At 37.9% G+C, this 22,551-nt stretch overlaps 5 protein-coding genes across 6 annotated transcripts in view; 3 read left to right on the plus strand and 2 right to left on the minus strand.

The window, feature by feature from the left end:
* Positions 1 to 2,038, plus strand: part of LOC105275675 (dedicator of cytokinesis protein 7) — a 143,885-nt gene extending 141,847 nt beyond the window's left edge. The window contains exon 22 of the transcript XR_893273.2: positions 1,647 to 2,038. The gene's annotated coding sequence lies outside the window, so the exon portion shown is untranslated. The remainder of the gene's footprint in view (positions 1 to 1,646) is intronic.
* Positions 2,021 to 7,420, plus strand: LOC105275679 (importin subunit alpha-4). Its single transcript, XM_011332693.3, has 9 exons — positions 2,021 to 2,497; positions 3,665 to 3,767; positions 4,130 to 4,334; positions 4,518 to 4,678; positions 5,345 to 5,571; positions 5,723 to 6,088; positions 6,170 to 6,404; positions 6,522 to 6,613; positions 6,726 to 7,420. Exons 1-9 carry the CDS (start codon positions 2,426 to 2,428, stop codon positions 6,810 to 6,812), a joined length of 1,548 nt encoding a protein of 515 aa, XP_011330995.1. The 5' UTR covers positions 2,021 to 2,425; the 3' UTR covers positions 6,813 to 7,420.
* Positions 7,421 to 7,615: 195 nt separating this feature from the next.
* Positions 7,616 to 9,580, minus strand: LOC105275674 (39S ribosomal protein L3, mitochondrial). Its single transcript, XM_011332683.3, has 7 exons — positions 9,396 to 9,580; positions 9,194 to 9,278; positions 8,858 to 9,079; positions 8,598 to 8,735; positions 8,357 to 8,517; positions 8,070 to 8,259; positions 7,616 to 7,928 (listed from the first exon to the last, which is right to left on the minus strand). The coding sequence occupies exons 1-7, from the start codon at positions 9,446 to 9,448 to the stop codon at positions 7,689 to 7,691; spliced, it is 1,089 nt and encodes a 362-aa protein (XP_011330985.1). The 5' UTR covers positions 9,449 to 9,580; the 3' UTR covers positions 7,616 to 7,688.
* A 432-nt stretch (positions 9,581 to 10,012) lies between these two features.
* On the plus strand, positions 10,013 to 12,313 carry LOC105275673 (dnaJ homolog shv). Its single transcript, XM_011332682.3, has 5 exons — positions 10,013 to 10,159; positions 10,429 to 10,816; positions 10,898 to 11,166; positions 11,244 to 11,530; positions 11,634 to 12,313. The coding sequence occupies exons 1-5, from the start codon at positions 10,089 to 10,091 to the stop codon at positions 11,696 to 11,698; spliced, it is 1,080 nt and encodes a 359-aa protein (XP_011330984.1). The 5' UTR covers positions 10,013 to 10,088; the 3' UTR covers positions 11,699 to 12,313.
* A 2,628-nt stretch (positions 12,314 to 14,941) lies between these two features.
* LOC105275672 lies at positions 14,942 to 20,038 on the minus strand. Of its 2 annotated transcripts, XM_011332681.3 has the most exons (6): positions 19,401 to 20,038; positions 19,108 to 19,201; positions 17,467 to 19,018; positions 17,079 to 17,313; positions 16,672 to 16,969; positions 14,942 to 16,509 (listed from the first exon to the last, which is right to left on the minus strand). In XM_011332681.3, exons 3-6 carry the CDS (start codon positions 17,560 to 17,562, stop codon positions 14,997 to 14,999), a joined length of 2,142 nt encoding a protein of 713 aa, XP_011330983.1. In that variant the 5' UTR covers positions 17,563 to 19,018; positions 19,108 to 19,201; positions 19,401 to 20,038; the 3' UTR covers positions 14,942 to 14,996. The 2 variants fall into 2 exon arrangements, with proteins under 2 accessions (XP_011330983.1, XP_011330982.1); XM_011332680.3 differs by lacking the exon at positions 19,108 to 19,201.
* Between the last annotated feature and the right edge of the window lie 2,513 nt (positions 20,039 to 22,551).

Here is a 22,551-nt window from a genome sequence, read left to right on the forward strand (position 1 = left end):
AAAAATTTGGTAGCCCCGCACTTTTCGAATTTTGCTGACTTTTTTTATCAATCTCTTTCCATTTTACCTACTACTTTCGATAGTCCTTCATTTTTCTTGACTAGCATAATTCAACACAATTTACTAAATTCGATTATGTACCATGGTTTGGACGGTATGGAGTTTTGCATTTTTCTATTCCTAAACCCTAAGTTCCTATCAGCGACTGTTTTGCAAAATCCAGTAATCTGACGAAATTGTGTCATTAGAAAAAGTTGTTGTGCTCGTCGATCGCAATCTGGTACAACCGAAAAAAATTCGAAAATGTCAAATTTTTATTTCGCCCTCACCATTTTTTGGATAACTTTGACTAATCTTCACGATAATCCACGCTTCTTATGCATGTGTTTCGTAGATTTTGAGTAGCACAATCCAGCACAACTCGCAGAATTCGATTATTGTTCGCCGTTCGTAAGTTATAAGAGTTTGAAATTTTCTATTCCTAAAAAACCGTTACACTTCAGTCCTAACTTTCTCTGTACTGCGATATCTAGCGGTTTGAGGAAATTTTGTCACTTGAAAAAGTTGTTGTGCTACTCTAGCACAATCCGGCACAAGTGGAAAAAATTCGAAAATGTCAAATTTTTTATTCACCCCCACCCCTTTTTCATTAATAATTATCGACTCTCAAATTAATTTCCGATTTTTATGCATGTCTCTCGTAAAGAATGAGTAGTACAACTCAACACAACTCGCAGAAATTATATATTTGCCTTGCAATGTGATTTTATGTTTTTTAATCTATCTTTATGAATTTTTTTTATCGAAACGGAATGAAATATTCAAATTTTTCCAACGGCACAACACGGCACAAGTTAACGCCAATTTGGAAAAAAAATTTGAGCTTAATCGCGAAAAAGTGCGGGGCTACCAAATTTTTCATTTTATTTTTTTCGAAAACGGTTTGAGATATTGAACTGCGGTTTGCGGCACAATATGGCACAAACGTAGCACAATTCAGCACAATCAAGAAAAAGATGAAATTCAAAAAGTGCGGGGCTAACTTCACACGCGTCAACGGATCACGGATGGCTCAATCAATGCGACCATCCCAAAGAAAGCCATAAACACTTTAAACGAGTGACCCAATGCCATTTACAAAAGAAAAATTCGTTTCGATTATTGGATTTGCTGGTTTTCTTTAGCGGTATCCCAGGTCTATTTCTCGGGTATTCAATATTTGCCAGCTTTGACCTGTATTCTTCAGCTTAAAAATTGTATTGTGTTACCGTGTATGGAAACATCCCGCAAAAGCCACAAAAGTCAGGTATCCCCAAGGCGTGATAAGACACAAAGCATCATGCAAATTCGATGGAGCCTCTGTACATTACAATTACATTGATTGCAGTTTAGATATATAAATACTTCCGCCATAAATGCATCAATTATTTTAGGCATTAATACCAATATTCAAGGTGTGTCATGAGATTCTAAGAAGTTACGTAACTACATTCCTAATTATTGCACAATATTGCAAAACGCACTTCAAAGGGGAAAAAAATATGATGACTAATCATTTAGCAAAATGGGAATAAATTTTTGCAAACGTAAAAACGTAATGGCAGCATCTACGAAATTCCACGAAATTCTATTCATTTTGATTCTAGGAACTGGACACAGCTGGCGCTGTCATCGCGCGACCACGATTCCACTGAAACTCCATTGCGGGTGCCGGCGTGGCCATACGCGTCCTCTCTTGGATCGCGCTGGTGCGCGGCGTACTAGGGTCCCAAAATGTACTCTCCCTTCGCGATATTAAATTTCTTTTCACTTCTAGCTCCTTTATACCCTTCAATTTACCTCCTTTCTCCTCCTGTTACTCGTTCCCATGCTGATTCGTACGTTAATTTCGATCGAGTGCAGAAAGTGCACGGAGAGTGCAGCTGAAAGGTACAGGAGTAGCTCCAATATCATTTCGCGTTCTTTTGTGAACGCTGGGATGAAAACCGTGATCTTTTCCTGCTCCGACAGCAGTTACGGTTGGTGTCGACTGTAAGAAGAAAAAAGGAAGAGAGAAGGAGAAAAAGACGAGGAATAACCGAGCCAGCCTGAGCGCGGACAGCGAAGGGGCGAAGCCAAGAAGGCACGAAAGCACCAGGCGTCGGGTTGCTGCGGCGGCGACGGTTACGCGACCGAGTGTTACGCATGATACTGCACATCGATACACCGTATCACAGTGACTCGTGGGATGAAGTTGTCTATATAGAGCGCGAACGGGATCGGAAAAACGGATATCGCAGTCGGATCTTCGTGACGAAGAGAGCGGCCCGAACGTAGGCGCGAGTTGGACGCGCCGACTTCTCGCACGAGCGACGACGCATACGACGACGAACCGCGTGCCGGCACACATTTACCTACGCGAGCACGAACATTGGTTATTGAAAAAATGGCGGCCGACGTCCCGATGCTAAATAAGAACCGAATGATGGTGTTTAAGAACAAGGGCAAGGATCAGGACGTGAGTAAAATCGTAGCGCCGTCGCTCTCTCGCCTCCAGCCTCTCGCGTGACAGGAGATTCGTCACGGTTCGAGACTCCTTCGCGCCTCTGCGCGACTCCGTACAGTGCCATTTTCCCCGTCGACTCGTGCACGCGCTCGCACGTATCGTAATTGCTCCCCTTTCGCACTTTCTGCGCCTTTTCCCTTTTCGCAGTCGTTTTTTCATTGCCTTTTCCCGCATTCCCGTAATTTTTTCCTTCCTGTGGCTGTTCATTTCGTCACGGCTTCCTTTTCTGCCCTTTTGCCTGGGTTTCTTTTTTTTTTGTTCCCTCCGTTTATTCTCTTTTACATTAGTTGTTGCCGCTTTTGCAGCTTGTTACATTAACATTTTGTTTGTCATTCGATGATTATGTTGAGACGTATTGCTATGTTGAGGATAGCCATACGATATTATACATATAAAGATCTTTAAACCAAAAATGTATTTGCCATACGTGTCATTTATGTAAAGTATAATTGAATAGTTCTGTAATGGTTCTGTATAATTATAGAATTTATTAATCTTACTTTGCTTCATTAATGTTTCATTACCATGAGAAACTTGCCCAAAACTCTATTTTGAATAATTTTGTTTCTGGAAAATTATTGCTTAAATAATAAATATTTAATTGTTTCTACATTGAATATTTATGCAAATGTTGTAAAGGTAAATAAATAAGGCAGCCACCCATGAACAAATAGCATTTTTAAGAGAAATTGTACAGATATGAATATTCTGGTAGTTTCTATTGCCAGATTTTTCATAATTGAATTTTGTAATTTTATAATTGATAGAAAAATATATCATAGTAGTAAATAATAATAAATATTATTATCATAAATAATATGTATTACATTTTGAGAATGGAATCTAAATACCATTTGAAACAATCGTTTCAAACTTACTTATCTGCTGATACTATATCTTTTGGAAGAAATGTTATACTTTTATAACAAAAATGTTGCATATGTGATTAGTTCAGTTTGTGGTTACTTACTGAAAAATTTTATAAAATATTATTTATATGCGCGCGCGTACACAACATGGTGAGGTTGAGCAAATTAAATCAATTTTATTCCAGAAATTAAAGTGTTTTATAATTTAGATGTAACAGCATAAAACTAATATTATTATTAATGTTTTTAGGAGATGAGAAGAAGACGCAATGAAGTGACAGTAGAATTACGTAAAAATAAACGGGAAGAGACTTTACAGAAAAGAAGAAATGTACCTATAACAGATTCAACAGGTAATACTTAAAAATAATCATTTCTTTTATTTTATATAAAATTATTGCAATATATATTCACTTTCGTTTATTGTTTTGCTTAGTTTGTAACATGATACGAAAAGATGTTTTGTACAAGTTATGTTCTCTCTAAAAATAAAGAATGTGTCAGATCTACATGAAATTTAAAAGTACTAGCGCTTTTGGAAAAATATATATTTTTCTAATAACAGAATTTAATTTTAAATGTTTCAAATACTTGTTAATATTTTGTATGTGTAACTCAATGCACGAGTTAAGAGATCATACATTAAGGACATTTTAATCAGACATGTACATGAACATACATAAGTTAAAGGACACCGCATTATTTTTCTGAATAGATGAAGATGACATTGATAAACATCTGACAAAGATTGGTTTGGAGGACCTAGTAGCAAACGCAGCTAGTTCTGATCCAGCAGTACGATTACAAGCTGTACAGTCGGCAAGAAAATTATTATCTTCAGATCGTAATCCACCTATTGATCCATTAATAGAAAGCGGTATTTTACCAATCTTAGTTAATTGTCTTCGTGAAAACAACAGGTAAAGAAAAGCTGCCTGTGAAAATATATACATGTCGAACTTATTTTATTTCTAATTTTAGAAACAATATGTATTTTGTATGTTGTAATATTATTACAACATACAAAAAGATTATGTGTGATTGTCTTCTATGTGAGTGAAAGACATTTATAAAACTACTTTATTAATATAATTTATTTCTAGTGCATCTTTGCAATTTGAAGCAGCCTGGGCTTTAACAAATATTGCAAGTGGAACATCAGTTCAAACACAGGCTGTAGTTAATGCTGGTGCAGTTCCACTTTTCATGGATTTGTTGTCTTCAAATCAACAAAATGTATGTGAACAAGCTGTGTGGGCCTTAGGTATGTTTCATCTGATTATAAATATGTGTATAAATTTATAAATTATTTAAATTATGTATAAAATTATATATCTTTATGTATCACCTTTAAAAAGTTTAGCTGTAGATTTATTGTAGACAGTTATTCAAAGCATGTACAATCAAGGAGTATAATTATTATATCATGAAATCTGAATAGCAGCATCTAGCGAATAGAGAAATTAATTTGTGTTCCAATAATTCAGCACTGGTTTTTATGCATGTATATTTTATTATTTTATTTTATGTTCTGTATATATTTCATGTGTTCACCAGATCGTAATTTTTCAAAACAATTTGCGATAAAAATAATTTTTCGCGCAAAACAATCAGATGTTAAAAAACAAAAAAACACGCGTCGCATTTTGTTAGAAAATTAACCAAAATTCTAGAATTATTACTATTAGAGGGTTTTAGATTAGATTTCCAGAAAAATTGAATTCCGCGTACAGAAAAGATATCTGCGTGAAATAACGAGATCGGGAATGATTGGATGTAGGATTACTGTTGCAATGAGTTTGATTTCACGTGATAAGCAAAATTAAAATGTTCGTCTTAGTTTTATTGAGAATAAATAGTAGGTATTTGAAAATGCAGTTACATATAATGCGTTAGCATGTTACGTATGTATGTATACTTGTCTTTTTAGGTAACATTATTGGGGACGGTCCAGTACCTAGGGACTATGTTATCCAGCTTGGTGTTGTGACACCGTTGCTAACGTTTATTAAGCCAGATATACCCATTACATTTCTACGTAATGTAACTTGGGTTATTGTAAACTTATGTAGAAATAAAGATCCACCGCCACCGGTCGAAACCATAAAGGATATTTTGCCTGCTCTGAATGTGCTTATTCATCACAATGATATTAATGTAAGTGTTCCGATGTACGCACATGTATACACGTATGTACATGGGTATCATCACGTGAACAGATATTAATAAGTAATTTCTTTTCCGGGGAACGGAAAATACGCGATTTATGAATTTTTAATGACTACACGATTAATGATTTTTTTCATAGATTCTTGTTGACACGGTGTGGGCCTTGAGCTACTTGACTGACGGTGGCAACGAACAAATTCAAATGGTTATAGATAGCGGTGTCGTACCTCGTTTAATACCGCTTTTATCGCACAAAGAAGTCAAAGTGCAGACCGTTGCCTTGAGAGCGATTGGAAATATCGTGACCGGCACGGACGAGCAGACGCAAATCGTCTTGAATTGCGACGCCCTCTCGCACTTCCCCAATCTGTTGACTCATCCGAAAGAGAAAATCTGTAAAGAGGCGGTATGGTTTCTGTCAAACATTACCGCTGGCAATCAGTCGCAGGTCCAAGCTGTTATAGATGCCGGACTTCTACCACTTATTATCCGTAATTTAGCAAAAGTAAGTACGCGAGTCGCCCCATCGAGGCGATCCATCCAACTCAAATTTCTTCTGTTTATACATGCATGTTCGTACTTGTAGGGAGAATTTCAAACACAAAAAGAAGCTGCATGGGCAATTAGTAATCTTACAATAAGTGGTAATAGAGATCAGGTTGCACGACTTATACAGGAAGGAGTGATCGCTCCATTCTGCGATCTTTTGTCTTGTAAAGATACTCAAGTTGTACAGGTGGTGTTGGACGGTATACATAATATGCTGAAACTTGCTGGACAACAAGTTGAGCAATTGGCGAACATGATTGAAGAATGCTCCGGTTAGTATACGTCATTATTTCTGAGATGACACATTTATCCTTTTACCTTCATGCATATTTGCGACTACAGTGGAGTATGAAAAAATGATTAAAACATTTTTAATTACCATTTTCCAGGCTTGGACAAGATTGAGGCGTTGCAAAATCATGAGAATGTAGAAATCTACAAATTAGCGTACGACATCATCGAACAATACTTTTCGGAGGAGGTAAAGTATCTTTTTAATTCTATTAATGATTTCATTGCTCGAGACGCAAGTCGCGCGCGTTAACGCAATGTCACGTGTGAAGCATTATTGATTCGACGTTTGTTAATTCCAGGCGGATGATACACCACTGACATCGCACGAAGGAGCTTTCGAATTCGATCAGACGAATAGTATTCCGAGCGGAGGTTTCAAATTCTGAGAGGGCCTCCACTTGCTTATCCGATCGTGCCGTCCCCCCGACAAGCTCCAACGCGGAGCCATTCTTGCTTTATCTTTCCTATTTCTACATCTCCTTTCACTACTCGAATGAAAGCATGGCAATATAAATTTATGATTGGTGAACAACAACAATTGTTGCGTTTGTTAATCTAAACGTATGATCTATCAACTTATTTCCGTATACAGAGAAAATTGCACAAATTGCTCTTTACGGAATGGAGAAAAGGTTGATAATCGTATAGTGTACATCTGTATACTGTTTTTTTTCTCGTATAAAATGTATATGTTACCCCCTTTGTTTCTTTTATAATATATGATAAACGTATTAGCGGAGTCTTTAGCCGAGCGCAGCTAGCTCCTGCGGATAAATTATTCTAGTGAGATTGTACCCACACACTGAGATGCACAGGGAACGAAAAGAAGAAAAAGTCTTTCTATTGCTTGATTGTGCTGCTCTCCACTCTAACTCAGGACGAGTCTTGGTTAGCGATATTACTTTTATAAAATAATTCGTGTATATTTTAGGCATGTTAAATTTATAATGATATTGATTAATAAATGAATCAATTGACTACTCTGCTAGCATAATTGATAAGTGTCGACATTTTTCTGTACAAATTAGCAGACAAACAATAAAATTCCAACGCGCGGCATAACTCGATCGTAAATCGACAGTTTCACTTTGACTCGATTAACAGTCGATGCTTGTGCCATCCTTGGTCACTGTAATTTACATTTAATGGACTTGCACGGGGGAAAAAAAGTGTGTAAAACTTCACGTTGTTCACGTGAATAACAGCGATTCGCTTTATCTATAATCATACACATTTTTTTATTTAATACTATAAAAATGAAATTAGGATTCTTCTTTGAATTCTATCGTGGGATCCGTGAATGAGTGCACGTCTTCTGAATACAGCTCTTCCGGAAGCGGTTGCTCGTCGATGGTCGGCAAGTACGTCGGGAAACTCGGTGCTGTTTTCAATCTTCTCAACGGAAGTATCGTATCGAAGATGTAACAGTAATTGTTGGTCTCGCCAGGTACATTATTCGCCATGACCCAAAGTACATTGTACTTCGTGTTTATCCGTAGAATCTATAAAAATCATTTCGTAATTAAAACAATCAATGAGACGAGTGAGAAAGTGTTGCGAGTTGATGATGTTTTAAATCTCGGAATGACTTCGTACGCGTCTTTAGGCAGTATCGGCACTCGAGATGTAAATCTGCGGCTTACCTTGACACCTCTAAGCACTCGCCACCTGTTACCCATGTGTCCAGGCATCTTGGTGCCGGGCATGACTCGAGCTTTCGTACCACCCGAACCGATATTTCCAGGCCTCCTGTGGGTCTTGGTCACTCCGTGAGAGGCAGGCATCCCCTTGAAGCCCCATCGTTTCATGACCCCTTGGAAGCCACGGTCTACCCTGGATGGAATTCACGTGCTTCAATTTTTTTCCGACTCGTTGGCATGCTTAATCGTTATTCTACTTCTTTCATAAAACGCGGAAAATTATTATTTACGTTTTTCCACGGATGTCGACGACCTCTCCCGGCCTAAAATGTGCGGCGCACAAGGGAGTTCCTGGCTGTAACGCTGCCTGAGGAGATATCATGAATCTTCTCAGTATGCGTTTCGGTGTAACGCCAGTGACGTTGAAGATACCGCTGTACTCTTTGGTAATCTGCGCAATAATAGGACAGCCGCTGACGTGAATTCTCTTAAAAGCTAGAAAAACGTTCGGACGATTCCTGGACTACGCACCAATTGTGGATTGATATTTTCCGCTCCTACTATAAGGCATCCCAATCTCCTTTTGATTTGCACCAATGGTTTAGCAGCACCAATTTGAGGGTAAAATTTATGTGGTGGTATGTACTTTACTACTTCGTTGTCGACAATCTAAGAGTAACAAATTAAGTTGCAATGAACGTATGAATGGCAAGATACATGAATACTGAAAAAGAGAACAAGCAACGCTTTTTTTATCTGAATTTATCTAGAACCAAAGCTGATCGTCTTGCCTGGAGCAATGTTGCGAGAACTTTCTTCCCATTTTTCAGCCATAACGGATAGATTCCTATTTTTTTGGCGATTAAACCTGTACGCTTCATTCCTCGTCTCCACTCTGCGACCGGTTCGATCGTGTCTATTTTTAAAGGGGAGGTCTTAGAAAAATGCAATTTGTCTTTCACCACTTCGTCAAGAAACTGCTTATTAGATTCCGTTATGGTTTCAGGGTATCGCTAGAAAGAAAAATTTTATTTTACTTCGTAGATTTCCTTCATGGATCATGTAATACCACATATTAAAATATTACACAGAAACAAGAATAAATTGGTTGAGTACTAATTACATACACTGCGCTCTGGTCTTGGAAGCCACTGTGGATGACGCAGTCTGGGTCGTATTATATCCCGCTTCGGGACAGAAATCATATCGACACTAAAAATTAAAAAAAAAACGAGTTACTATGAAATTGTTCATTTGCAACATCAAACGTACATGTGTAAATAATATTTATACAATGAAACGCATTTTATGAAGTAATTAATTAAATACCTTTGTTTTAAGAATTTGTGAAAAAATGGAAACCTATTTAGAAGCGATGTCATCTTTGGAGTATCAAACTCACAGCGATTCTTCTTTTAAACTTTATAAAATCTTAAAACATGAGACTGCGTGATAGGTTATGTTACAGATCGACCAATACATGCATAATTACAGCAAAGTAAAACGCGCGACTAAAGTCGTATCGATAGATCGAAGAATAGTATCGAGAGCAAGTTTTATCTTGAAAGGCAGTTTTGTCCATATGGAAATTGCAACAGTTGCGTAAATAAAAAACTTTTTATAATCAGTTGTCGATTAATATTGCGGCGAAAAATAAAATTTCGCAAAACTGCAAGCATTGTAAATGTTCACGTACAAAATATCAGAAAATAATTGCAAAATCGGTTTCACATATTATATATTTAACAGTTAAAACGCAAAGTTTAATAACTGATTAAAACCAGTCGATAATTAATACAATTTTCGATTATTTCGAATCTTCAGATGCACTTTACAGCCGCGAAAATTTATGTACGGTCAACCGTCTTTAATAGTACCTCGTCGATGGTATCACTGATTGCGATACGCCCTAAGCGAATCCGCTAGTCGTGGAAATTAAATTAGGCCTCTTCGCGGAACCAATGAGAGACGCCCACGATTTAAGCTCCGATACACTTGGGTGTTTGTGAAACGTCTGCTAGGATGGCAGGGTTAAAATTAAATTGGGTACTATTTGTTAATTTAACAACATATATCGTATTGTCAATAGCCGGGTAAGTAACGAAAGTGTCCTCTTTTCGTAGCAGTTCTCCGTGCATTAATTCCAATCGTATTTACGGACACTGGGTCAAATAACCTCCTTCGATGCATGTCAGTTCACTTTGTACAATTTGCCACGAAAATTCAGAAATTTTTCAAATTTTGTCAGAGATAAAAATTCTACTTTCAATCCTGTAATTGCGCAAAAAGAAAACTTTGCAAGAAGCATCCATTTTCCTAGTTTATCCAACTTTTTTTTTATTAAAATGATCTCTTTTTGCAGGAGAGATTTTTATAATATATTAGGTTTATCACGTAGTGCGAGCACACACGCAATAAAGAAGGCTTACAGGCAGTTAGCAAAAGAATTGCATCCAGACAAGAATAAAGATGACCCGGACGCTTCCCAAAAGTTTCAAGACCTAGGAGCGGCTTACGAGGTACTGTCGGATCCTGAGAAGAGAGAAATGTACGACAGATGTGGAGAGGAGTGTTTGAAAAAAGATGGCATGATGAATGGTAACATGGACCCTTTTGCAAGTTTCTTCGGAGATTTCAGTTTCCACTTTGGTGGTGAATCTCATCATCAGCACGAGACTCCGAAAGGATCGAATGTAGTAATAGACTTACACGTTACTCTAGAAGAATTATATAGTGGAAATTTTATTGAGGTAAAATTTTTAGTTACGAATGACGCAGTAGTGCAACCTTTATTTTATCGCCTTTAACTTATCTCGTTACTGTCATTTTAGATCACGAGAAATAAAGCAGTTATAAAGGCAGCGAAGGGTACAAGAAAGTGCAATTGCAGACAGGAATTAGTTACGCGCAACTTGGGAAACGGCAGATTCCAAATGACGCAGCAAGCGGTGTGCTCGGAGTGTCCGAATGTAAAGTTGGTAAATGAGGAACGTACGTTGGAGGTGGAGGTCGAACCGGGAATGGTGGACGGACAAGAAACCAAGTTCACTGCGGAGGGAGAGCCGCATCTTGACGGGGAGCCAGGGGATCTGATATTAAAGTGCGTAAATCAGCTTCAAGTAAATTTGAAATAATGCAGTCGTGTATTTTATTTTATATTTTAATTCTCTTTTACAGAATATGTACGATACCACATCCTGTCTTCGAAAGAAGAGGCGATGACCTGTACACGAACATCACCATATCTATGCAAGACGCTCTAACAGGTTTCACAATAGACATAAAGCACTTAGACGGCCACAAAGTGGCCATTCAGAGGGACAAGATTACCAAACACGGCGCGCGTATCCGGAAAAAGGGGGAGGGGATGCCTAATTACGAGAACAACAATCTCCATGGCACTTTGTATGTTACCTTCGACGTCGCATTCCCTGATACAGAATTCACGGACGAGCAGAAAGAAGGTAAGCTGAAAATAAAAGAAAGGAGACACGGTCACGTCTGCGTTTATCGCTGGAAGAAAGCTGGAATTATCGTGATTTGTAAACCATCTTTTTTATTTTTCAGACATAAAGAAATTGCTACAGCAGACCTCCGTAAACCGAGTGTATAACGGTATACGAGGCGTTTAAGCATTTAAGTGCAATATGTGTACAAATTTAATGCCAAGCGAGTGCTTTGATGGAACTGTATGTCTTGATACCGTACGTTTGCGCTAGAAAGGATTCTTCTTTGCTTCCCCGTTAAAAATATACACATTGGCTCTGGTATTCCGTTTTCTCCACTGAATGAATCATATATGATTATGTTTCTATATAATCATATATGAATACATACGTGATTCTACATAGGTCTTCAATATCAGTACACAGACATTTCATTTAGATTAGCAAAAGACTAGAGTCTGTTGGTTTGCAACTTATTGCCAGTTATTTGAATGGATACCATCAGCCAGATTGATATCATTAGCCAGCTGTCAACTGTGAGCAATGTATTTAATTAATTAAATTATTTTGTGTTCGAATAAATTACATGAGTGATGTATGAGAGATTGATACGTGTGGTGTATGCGTGTGAATAAATTTTGCATTTAATTCACGAAGTAAGAAAGATGATTGTAACAGTGTAAACATGGCCAATGACGATCGTAAACGAATTCTGGATATGAACATAAGTAAGTGAATAATGATTATACGAAATTATCGTTATTATCACAATGGGATTAATAAACATACGATACATTTGTAGTCCCTTTTTTAATTCAAATATATCCATATCTTAAATATTGTATACATATAGTTTGGAAGTCTGTATCGTAGACTCGTATATTAAATTATATATATATATATATAATTTAATATATTAAATTATATATATATATATATAATTTAATATACGAGTATATATATATATATATATATATATATATAGTCTTTCAGAGTTATAGCTTATATAAACTTCGTAAAAACATTTTGAAACATAAAAAGTAAAACAAAAATAAAAACACTCTTTTTAAAAAAGTGTTTTTCTTAAAGAAAGTATTACTTGAGCTGAAATAAATGTTATAATGTATTTTTATCATGTTAGAGAGGCATAGTGCGTGCAGTGTCTTTCAACACTTCTGTTCTATATCTCATATAATGGCTATAAAGGTTCACTTTTCGTTACCGATACACTTCATTGCATTTTGCACGTTTTACGATTATATAAGTTAGCGCATTTCTTTATTTTCGTTCGGAAGTAAAGCAGCACCTGCGCTTTATCTGCCCCATCGTTTTCTTCCCGAGAAAACCACTTGGGGATTCGTGAGACGCTATTCATTCAAAAGGTACAAAAATATTTATAAATTAAATATTTTTTATAAATTTTTTCCGAGTCCTGTATGATACGAATACAGGTATTGTCACAGCATTAGCGGAAGATTATTGTAGACTGAAGGCGTCCAATTTTTCGGTATGAAATTAATATTAAAGATATTGGAAATAAGTGAATTAATAAAAGTATATCATGTACGATATCCTAAATAGTAATCTTATCATTAACGCAGTTGAAAGAATGGTTTCGATAAAATGTACACTCATAAAGGATAATAAAATATCTTTTTTATTTTTATAGTCGGCGATTTGGTCACTGAGCTGATCACCGTAACGTGTTGTTGTTATATTGGTTTATGTAGATAGTGAGATTTTATTAGTAATTTTATAATGAAGCAATCCGTAATATGATACAGCAGGCATGATAAATACAAGTTATTTTGGCATAAATTACAATGGATGAAGATGCATTTCTTCGCCAAACGCATTACTTCAATGCTGTCTCATTTGCATACACAAGCCAATAAGCAAGTACAAGTCGAGTAAAGATAGGAACACACTAGAAGAAAAATGCAGAGCGATATGATTGCTTAGGGGCATACAGTTCGGCAGTTTTGTGTTAATAATAATGTCTATAGATATATTATTGCACGAGTGAATGAGAATCAATGAATTATGCGAAATCACATATGTATGAGTGAACATTAACTTCTGTAGAATGCTCGTGATGCAACAAAAGCTTTCTAATACGATCTATTCTTAAGCGATATGTAAAACATATTGTTAACATTCTTAACGCTGTTCTGTTTTACTAGCTGTATATCACGAATACTATCTCGGTTTTCTGAAATCAGATAAAGGCAGCAACATGTTGCAAAAATATTGCAGACAGAATTTCTCGAGGTAATTTTACATTGTAAGTCCAATTCGCCAAATCAAATTTAAACCCCAAACTTTGATTGAGAATATATATTTAAATCGCAGTTTGGAATTAATTGGATCCTTGTGCTGATCATGGCAACTCATATCTATTTTGCTTTTTCCACACGAATTCCTAAGAGAAAGAATCTAAAAACCTAAGAAAGAAATCTATAGAATATTGTTAAATTTAAAGAACCTAAAAGATATTTCAATATTTCAAATCTATATATCCCTAAAGTAATGATAATCTTACACATTAACTTTATTGAAATTACTCATTTTAAATAATTTTTATTTCTTAAATATTATAAAATTTCATCATTATAAAATTTTTCTATATGTTATTCATTAAGGGGGGAGCCTGCTTTAGAACGCTGAAAATAAGGTATATTTTACGAATTGTTTTTGGAGAAACTATACAGCGGATCATTATAAAACTTTTATGCATTTATTAGTACATGTTTAAAGATAAAAAAATTATTTTTTTATTTGAATACATCGCTTGTAGAGTTCGTTTTGGAGAAATCTTAGTGCAGCCGCGTCGCCGGCATTGCAAATTGGTGAGCATTCTCCTGCCTCCAAATTTCGTCTAAACTGAAAAATTGAAATATCTTCTCGTTATTTATGAATTCCCATCGTCGATGAACCAAAGAGAGAAGAAAAAAGTTGAAAAGTGTCAAAATGGTGGAGCTTAGAACACAAAAGTACGATTTTTAGGCAAAGTTTTTGAACTTTTTCATGCAAAAATAATTGTTTAACTTAATGTTTTTATGAATATTAAAGGTTCATCGACGATGGGAATTCATAAATAAGAAGAAAATATTTCAATTTTTCAGTTTGGATGAAATTTGGAGGCAGGAGGATGCTCACCAATTTACAATGCCGGCTGCACTAAGATGCCTCCAGGACGACCTCTACAGGCGATATATTCAAATAAAAAATAATTTTTTTATCTTTAAACATGTACTAATAAATGCATCAAAGTTTTATAATGATCCGCTGTATAGTTTCTCCAAAAAAATTCGTAAAATTATACCTTATTTTCAACGTTCTAAAGCAGGCTCCCCCCTTAAGTCAGACTCGTTGCAAGCAGTAGAAAGAGGAAAAAATCTGCCAATTACACAAGTGCAATTAATTCCCTTTTGATTTAAATTCTTCAATATAAATCATTATCAATCATTGTGATATGTCATGCCTAAAGACAATAGCAATACAGACGCATGTTAAACTCATCAACGCAGGCACTCTGCGTGCCGTACGCGTTCAGTCTGCTGACCGAGCCGACTAATTTACGACTGTTATCATCCGCTTTGTAACGTATTGTACTCTCGAAAATCGCATCACCCGGCGCGGTCTGTATGGTCACCGTATAATCCATCAACGTTGCGCCCTCCGTTTTGTCCAGCCATACCTTCGCATCCTTTATCGATTTTAGGCTCAACATTGCGCACAGCGGATACTTGCTCAGCATATCGTTCAGTTCTCCAAGCAGGAACGACACGCTGTCCTGAAGGCCGGTGTTATTTAACGAGACATTGTTGCTGGTGTGGCACATGCACCAGTGATTCGATATGTCTGCCATGTCGCAGGTGCGAGTGTCCGGTACCGGTAGGAACCAACTGATACCGCGTGGAATAGGGAATGCAGCCTGAGCCTTGATGCGTCTCTTGAGAAGCGACTCGCGTAAAACGTAAGGGCTCAGGAGATCTTTTAAGGTCTCGTGCAGGTCGAAGGGTGTCGTGAGGCTGCGGCTGTTCCGTCTGAGATTCCCCCAGGCCAGCGGATACTTCTCTCGCCACCATCTCGGCAGCACGATGAAGACAAAAGGTAGATTGTCTTCGATTCTCCCCTGATATGTCTGTCGGAACTCACCCCACCTCATCCCATGATCGCTCATCATGATCAGGACCGTGCGATTCAACAGGCCCTCTCGCGATGCGTGCTCGACGAAGTCGCGATACGAGTCGTCGCCTAACTGGGGATACGTGAAGTAGTCGTGGGTGAGACTGGCCTGCCAGATGAAACCGAAGTAAAGCTCCGCGGAGAACTCCGTGGCCGCTTTGCGGGTGTAGTGCAGCAGGCAATCGAACGTCTTTCTAGTGCCGATGCAGAGATTCGCGTTCAGCTTGTGCGTATTGCCTATGTCGTTCTCGGCGCCGATGCAATACGGCCTCATGTAGTAATCCGTCGGCTGCTCCCTGAACCCTGGCTTCAGGTAATTGAACGTCGTCATGCTGCAGGCATCCTCGCCGAAGATCGTGCGATAACCAGCCGCGCTGAACTTCTTCCACAGAAGCGGGCAATCGTCGAAAGTCTTGTCGTGGTTTTGCCAGCACACGTTGCGCAACTCGTCCTGATTCAGGCCGGTCAACACCGGGATAAGATTCGGATACGTGTTGTCAGCGACCTTGGTGTAGCCCAGCATCTCGACGGCGCCGAGGGTTTGGAGCGCTTTTACGGTCTTCGGCATCATTCTATGAAAGTTCATCCTGGAAACTGAATCAAGCCCAACTACGAGGACGCTGAGGCGATCGCTGATCCTATCCGTCTTCAGTGCCTGCTTGCATCTATCCTCTACTTGAGATTTCCGAGGTAGGAAAGCATGGTAATCCTTATAGATTACTTCATTCCTCCGAAAACACTCGACCTTTATGAATTCGGCGTCCACAGTATAGGAATCTTGGAAAAAGTAGCATTGTGTGTCGTATCTGCACATACAGTGGAGGAATATTAGTATGTTCTCGTATTAATTTGAAATTGTACGTACTAATTCTCATAGATGAGTAATTAAAATAAATTTTTGACAAAGAAATGGAGATGGAGAAATAAAAAATATACATATATAAATGAAATCTTGATAAAATACTAACGTAACGGCATTATCTTGATCTTGCGTTCGCCAGAATGGCCGCCAGCAGCAACTTATGTTATCCGTGCTGTTATACAGTTCCTCCCATGCCAATGAATTAATAAATAACGCGGTGTTATTTGATTCAATTAACGTTGGGGTGTTTCCATGATCGCATACAAGTGGCTTCTCTTTAATTATAAAACGTTGCACTGCAGGATCAAAAGGGTCCATTGCGGGTAATCGGCATCCTTTGTTGTGAACTAGGAAGCCACCGCTGCCGATCGAGGTGTAGGCGGGTGTCAATTGCACGTAATCTTCTGCAAATTTACAAACTGTCAGTTGAAGGGAATAAAAATAAATAATTATATCATAAAGGCAAATAATTATAAATAAAAACGAATAAATTAATCGTAATTTAATCCTCACGCGTTGCGTCGTCACTTTGACCATTTTCCTTGACGATTGCTCCGAATCGGATAATCCGAAATTGACCGGTGTTGTAGCTATTGATAACGACAAGCGACATTAACAAGAAAACCAACAGTGCTATCAGCCATCGTCGTAGCCGTAGACTCCCTTTCTGTAGCCTGGTCTTGATTATTAATGACGCGGTGGATCCACGCTCATCATCAAGAGCCTTTTTGCCACCGCGAAACAATGCCTGACAACGGGGAAAAATATTTTTAATACATTAAAGTATATTTAAGACTGTTTCAAATATGCGTAATAATAAAAATAGGATATATCGCGCTATCAATAATTGAGCTTTCAAATAGATAAGAGTTATAGTTTCTACGTGCATTAAGTATTTTACCTCCTCCGGAGAATGATGTTCACGCATAACAGAGCGATTGCGTGCATCCAACACTTTTGTACGTGTAAAGTAGAACTGCACTATCAATATATACATTATGTCCAGTGCATGATGCTATTGTGACAACGATAACCAGATATCGATATCACGTTCTATTTCGGCATCTGTCTCGCTGATTCGTCTGCACTGGACCCCGCAAATTCATTAAGATTCGCCGATACTTAAGCTGCATATTCTGTTCGCGTAATACAAAAGGAACATGGCGACAGTTGTATTCTTACATCCTCATTTACCATTATTGGAGCTTTTCCACTAACAGAGCAACAATTTGTAAGATAAAATTAAATTGAGCAGTCTTGGTCCTCCTATTTTCCATTCTTTGCAACGATCAAATTGCACTTGTATCAGTCGTCAGACCATCCCTGTAAACATTTGTTAACGCGATCGTTCACTCAAAGCCCGCGCTTTGCTAAGGTAATAATTCGCATTTAGGAGCGCATAAATTCAAATCAATCGGAACATAGCACAATATTGATATCTTACAATACGCGCATCCTAAAAGGATGCACGAAAATTCCGCAAAAGTGTAACGATGCCTTAATGCGATTTTATTTCATGCGATTGTCTATCTAGAGATGAGCTGAGAATTGATCGGGAAAGAAAAGCCTCTCTTTTTTGTCCTCTGTTCCCTCTTGACAATCACATCTCTTCTACGGGGTCGTGATATGTTCGTATGGTCCATGGAATTTGCTGATGATAATGATCACGAGATTACAAGGTGGAGACTGCGCGTTCCTCGCGATGTAACTCAGCCTTTTGGTGTTCACGGTTGGTCGTGAGCCGTTTTACGTAGGTCTGGAAGACTTCTGAATCGTCGACCGCAGAGGAGAACCGTTATCACTCCGATAACGTGTACCAGCAGTGTATCAGTTAATGAATGAGTTTTCAGTCATTAAGGGGCGTTTCGTTTTAATCAGTACGATTTGTCCCTGTGTGATTCGACACGTATATGTGTGCATATGTGTATATTAAGCGACGGTCTCGTTATAATCGTATTGTACAAATGAACTTTAGGCTTCCTGCGACTCGAGTCCCGCTGAATGTTCCAATCGATTTACGACTACGTGACATACTGTCCGTCCACTTCCTCGTATCTACTCCTTGATCGCTAGACCGTGAGCTATTTCTTGTTTTCTAAAAACGTTGGATATGTACTCTTGCCTGTCGTTCTCTCTTCTCGTCGATACATGTGATCGAAAATCGCCGTTTAGAAGTTATTAGGCAAGTTTATTGAGCGTTCGCTTTTATTGCAATCTGCAAGCTCTCACGCTATCGTAATATTTCTCAACGACACGACTAACTGATCTCAGCGCATGAATTGAAGAACGTATCTGTGTAATAATTTGCGCGTGGAGTGTGAGCATCTGTCTCCTCTTGTTTCCTTTCCGTCTCGCTCGATTTTTTATTCATTTTCTTTCTAGATCTGTTCGGTTGCATCCCATGCTTAACGGAGTGCGCGTCTTCCCGAATCATGCATTCATCGATCGTATACCTGAAATGAGTAATCAGAATAATTAGTCACGTTTCAGGCGTGTTCCTCCTACCTGCGATAAGAGCTATGATAGAGCGATGATAGGCTACCATATTTCTCGACACGTGCGATACGCTATACAGAACATGCAGTATTATACGCTATAATATTAAGTTCGGTCTTAGATCTTGCAACATCTTGAATCTGAAAGAATATTTTTCTAAAGATCTTCTTCGAGATATTTAAATTGATTGTATTTTTATTTTCAATTTTTTCATTCTCGGTTTAAAGTAAAATTGATAAACGCCAATGCAACGAAAATGCCAGAACAGTTGTATTTGTCACTAATAATAAAGTATCGCGATCGTCGATTTAGGCAAAAGTTAAAGCAAAATGTACGTACATTCGGTCGAGCCTCGTGTCTTCGCACATGCGAACTTGAGCAGCCGGAACTCTCTCAAACAGCTGGTTCTACGGATTCACTGATGCTTCGCGGACAAAGCGCGTGGCATATTTGAGCACGATGCACATCCCCAAGCCGAAGCAACGCGTTCACCACTTTTCAGCGACCGCGTCCCGGACAACACTGAAGCTGAAGCCACCTTCATAATGTAAATTACGATCGGAATTAAAAAACGAGCGTTGTTACTCTGCGCGTCCGCCTGATGTCTATCTTCTTCAGCTTGATACCACCCGCGACATGCTTCGATGATTTCTACCCTTCTTATTACATTCAATGTAGAACAACGTGCAGACGCGAGGGTAGGCGAGCTCTTCCTTTGCCGGAAACATATGTGGATAAGTGTTCGACTATCGGCTACCGATTCATTGGCGCCTCTCTTGTCATCTTTGCGTGGACGTTTGATCTGTCATCAGCATGCTGAAGAAACCGCGTGCGTGTTCAGCAGCCGATCCTCGATGCTCTTTAAGCAGGCGTTGCCACGTTCCGGCAAAGGCTGGGACTCGATCAAAAGTGCGTGCGAATGCCGTGGTCAGACGAGACTGGGGTGAGAGGCGGACGACCTGGGTCTCTGGTCGATAGCGAAGTGCGCGCGCTCCTCCAGCGCGCAACGCTGAGGCGCCAAGCAGGCGACTTGGTGCACAATAAGCTGGAATTAAACAAAAGTGGGAGGCATAACTATGTTGGAATACAAGGAAAACGCAAGGGAAACGCAATAAGCACGCAAAGTGTACATTATATTGCATTTATATAAATATAGAATTTTATATAACTTGAGGCAGGCATTGCAATTAGATATTTATTAATATTTATATCGGTGCATTATGTATATGTACTGTGATACGTCAGTTCAGTAGATTTCGATATTTTATTATGCTTTGGATTTTAATTAATAATTTTCTTTGCTAATTGTAAGTAAAAGGTGTTAATTATTATACATATATTAATTATATCTTACATTTTAATTATGGTATTAATTACATCTTTCGCAGTTTTATAATATGCTAGAAATGGAACAAAGACTCGACATAGATGAATATATTGAAACGTATATCTTGACCTTGCATACATGCCACTATCGCACCCATAAAATTTATCGTTTCATTATTCACAGGAATTAGATCTGCAGCAATTGTGAATATACCAATCAGAGCCAGCAGTTTAATAACGTTGCAAATATAGTACAAATCTTAATACTTCAGCAAAACATTGTTAAATTAATAAATATTATAAGAATATTAATAAAATATTATATTAATTCAAATATTAATTTAAGAATTTTAATAGGAATTTTTAATTAACGAAAGTTAACGAAATATTTATGATCGCATTTACGTCAAGAATCTATGTACTTAAATCTCCGTAAAACTTAATTAAATTATCGTGTTCCAGATAGGGTAGGCACCTGCTCGTATGTATTACGCTTTTTAATAACACTTGCAATACGAAATCTGATTTAATTATCAATTAAATAATGCGATATAAAGAATATTACTTACATTGATGTAATTGTGTCAGTCGTGACAGTTGATTATAACAAAGAATAACGCGCGATCTTGAATTGTTGAATTTTTGTAGGGTATCGATTGATGATGTTTTATAAGGTATCGATAAAACTTCGGATGCATTGGTATATACAGGATGTCTGATATAAGGCGAAAAATCTCTCGCCCACAGATATAGATCTCGTCAAACTGAATTGAAAAGTCCCGTACCATTTTGCAAACAACCACGTAAAATTTCGAGTAATTAAGGGGGGAGCCTGCTTTAGAATGCTGAAAATAAGGTATATTTTACGAATTGTTTTTGGAGAAACTATACAGCGGATCATTATAAAATTTTGATGCATTTATTAGTACATGTTTAAAGATAAACAAAATTATTTTTTGATTTGAATATATCGCCTGTAGAGGTCGTCCTGGAGGCATCTTAGTGCAGCCGGCATTGTAAATTCGTGAGCATTCTCCTGCCTCCAAATTTCATCCAAACTGAAAAATTGAAATATTTTCTCGTTATTTATGAATTCCCATCGTCGATGAACCTTTAATATTCATAAAAACATTAAGTTAAACAATTATTTTTGCATGAAAAAGTTCAAAAACTTTGCCTAAAAATCGTACTTTTGTGTTCTAAGCTCCACTATTTTGGCACTTTTCAACTTTTTTCTTCTCTCTTTGGTTCATCGACGATGGGAATTCATAAATAACGAGAAGATATTTCAATTTTTCAGTTTAGACGAAATTTGGAGGCAGGAGAATGCTCACCAATTTGCAATGCCGGCGACGCGGCTGCACTAAGATTTCTCCAGGACGACCTCTACGAGCGATATATTCAAATAAAAAAATAATTTTTTTATCTTTAAACATGTACTAATAACTGCATCAAAGTTTTATAATGATCCGCTGTATAGTTTCTCCAAAAACAATTCGTAAAATATACCTTATTTTCAGCGTTCTAAAGCAGGCTCCCCCCTTAAGTAAAGAAAATTCGCTAATTCAGCGGACGCGATTGGCAGCGAGGGAAATCATGAATGACTGTAGGTACTAGCCGCGCGCGTGACGCGATAACAGCGAGTATCGGATTACAGCGGTAGGCGAGACGACGCGTGGACAATAATTTCTCAGCGTCTCATTCACGCGCTCGTGTTGCCGAGAAAGTGTGTCGTATTTCTTAGAAGCGTCGTCTCGCCTGCCGCTGTAATCCGATACTCGCTGATTATCGCGTTCTTCGAAATACGCTCGCGTCGCGCGCGCGGCTAGCCGTTTTTTTACGTTCATTCATTCTATTTCCCTCGCAGCTGATCGCGTCCGCTGAATTAGCGAACTTTCTTTACTTAATTACTCGAAATTTTACGTGGTTGTTTGCAAAATGGTACGGGACTTTTCAATTCAGTTTGACGAGATCTACCTGTGGGCGAGAGGTTTTTCGCCTTATGTCAGACACCCTGTATACAGATTTATATAATGTATATATCGATATACTTTTATTATATAAAATTTTCATTAAAAATTATAATTTTATGGTGGCATTTGACTTAATACAGTGCAAAAGTGAGCTCAACTTCAGAATTTCCTTAAGGGGGTATTCTAGTGTA

This window comes from Ooceraea biroi, chromosome 8, assembly GCF_003672135.1.
Source record: "Ooceraea biroi isolate clonal line C1 chromosome 8, Obir_v5.4, whole genome shotgun sequence".
Classification (NCBI taxonomy): Eukaryota; Metazoa; Arthropoda; class Insecta; order Hymenoptera; family Formicidae; genus Ooceraea; species Ooceraea biroi.

Bases quoted from the DNA above. Each gene is read 5' to 3' on its own strand.
- LOC105275672 (XM_011332680.3), bottom strand. From the start codon at position 17,562: ATGTATATATTGATAGTGCAGTTCTACTTTACACGTACAAAAGTGTTG. The intron at 17,314-17,466 runs GTAAAATACTTA...CCCCGTTGTCAG, and splicing joins AACATCATTCTCCGGAGGAG to GCATTGTTTCGCGGTGGCAA. The intron at 16,510-16,671 runs GTTAGTATTTTA...CTGTATGTGCAG, and splicing joins GATCAAGATAATGCCGTTAC to ATACGACACACAATGCTACT.
- LOC105275679 (XM_011332693.3), top strand. From the start codon at position 2,426: ATGGCGGCCGACGTCCCGATGCTAAATAAGAACCGAATGATGGTGTTT. The intron at 2,498-3,664 runs GTGAGTAAAATC...TAATGTTTTTAG, and splicing joins ACAAGGGCAAGGATCAGGAC to GAGATGAGAAGAAGACGCAA. The intron at 6,614-6,725 runs GTAAAGTATCTT...TGTTAATTCCAG, and splicing joins AACAATACTTTTCGGAGGAG to GCGGATGATACACCACTGAC.
- LOC105275674 (XM_011332683.3), bottom strand. From the start codon at position 9,448: ATGACATCGCTTCTAAATAGGTTTCCATTTTTTCACAAATTCTTAAAA. The intron at 8,518-8,597 runs GTGCGTAGTCCA...ATTATTGCGCAG, and splicing joins AAAATATCAATCCACAATTG to ATTACCAAAGAGTACAGCGG. The intron at 7,929-8,069 runs GTAAGCCGCAGA...TGATTTTTATAG, and splicing joins GAGTGCTTAGAGGTGTCAAG to ATTCTACGGATAAACACGAA.
- LOC105275673 (XM_011332682.3), top strand. From the start codon at position 10,089: ATGGCAGGGTTAAAATTAAATTGGGTACTATTTGTTAATTTAACAACA. The intron at 10,160-10,428 runs GTAAGTAACGAA...CTCTTTTTGCAG, and splicing joins ATCGTATTGTCAATAGCCGG to GAGAGATTTTTATAATATAT. The intron at 11,167-11,243 runs GTGCGTAAATCA...TCTCTTTTACAG, and splicing joins CCAGGGGATCTGATATTAAA to AATATGTACGATACCACATC.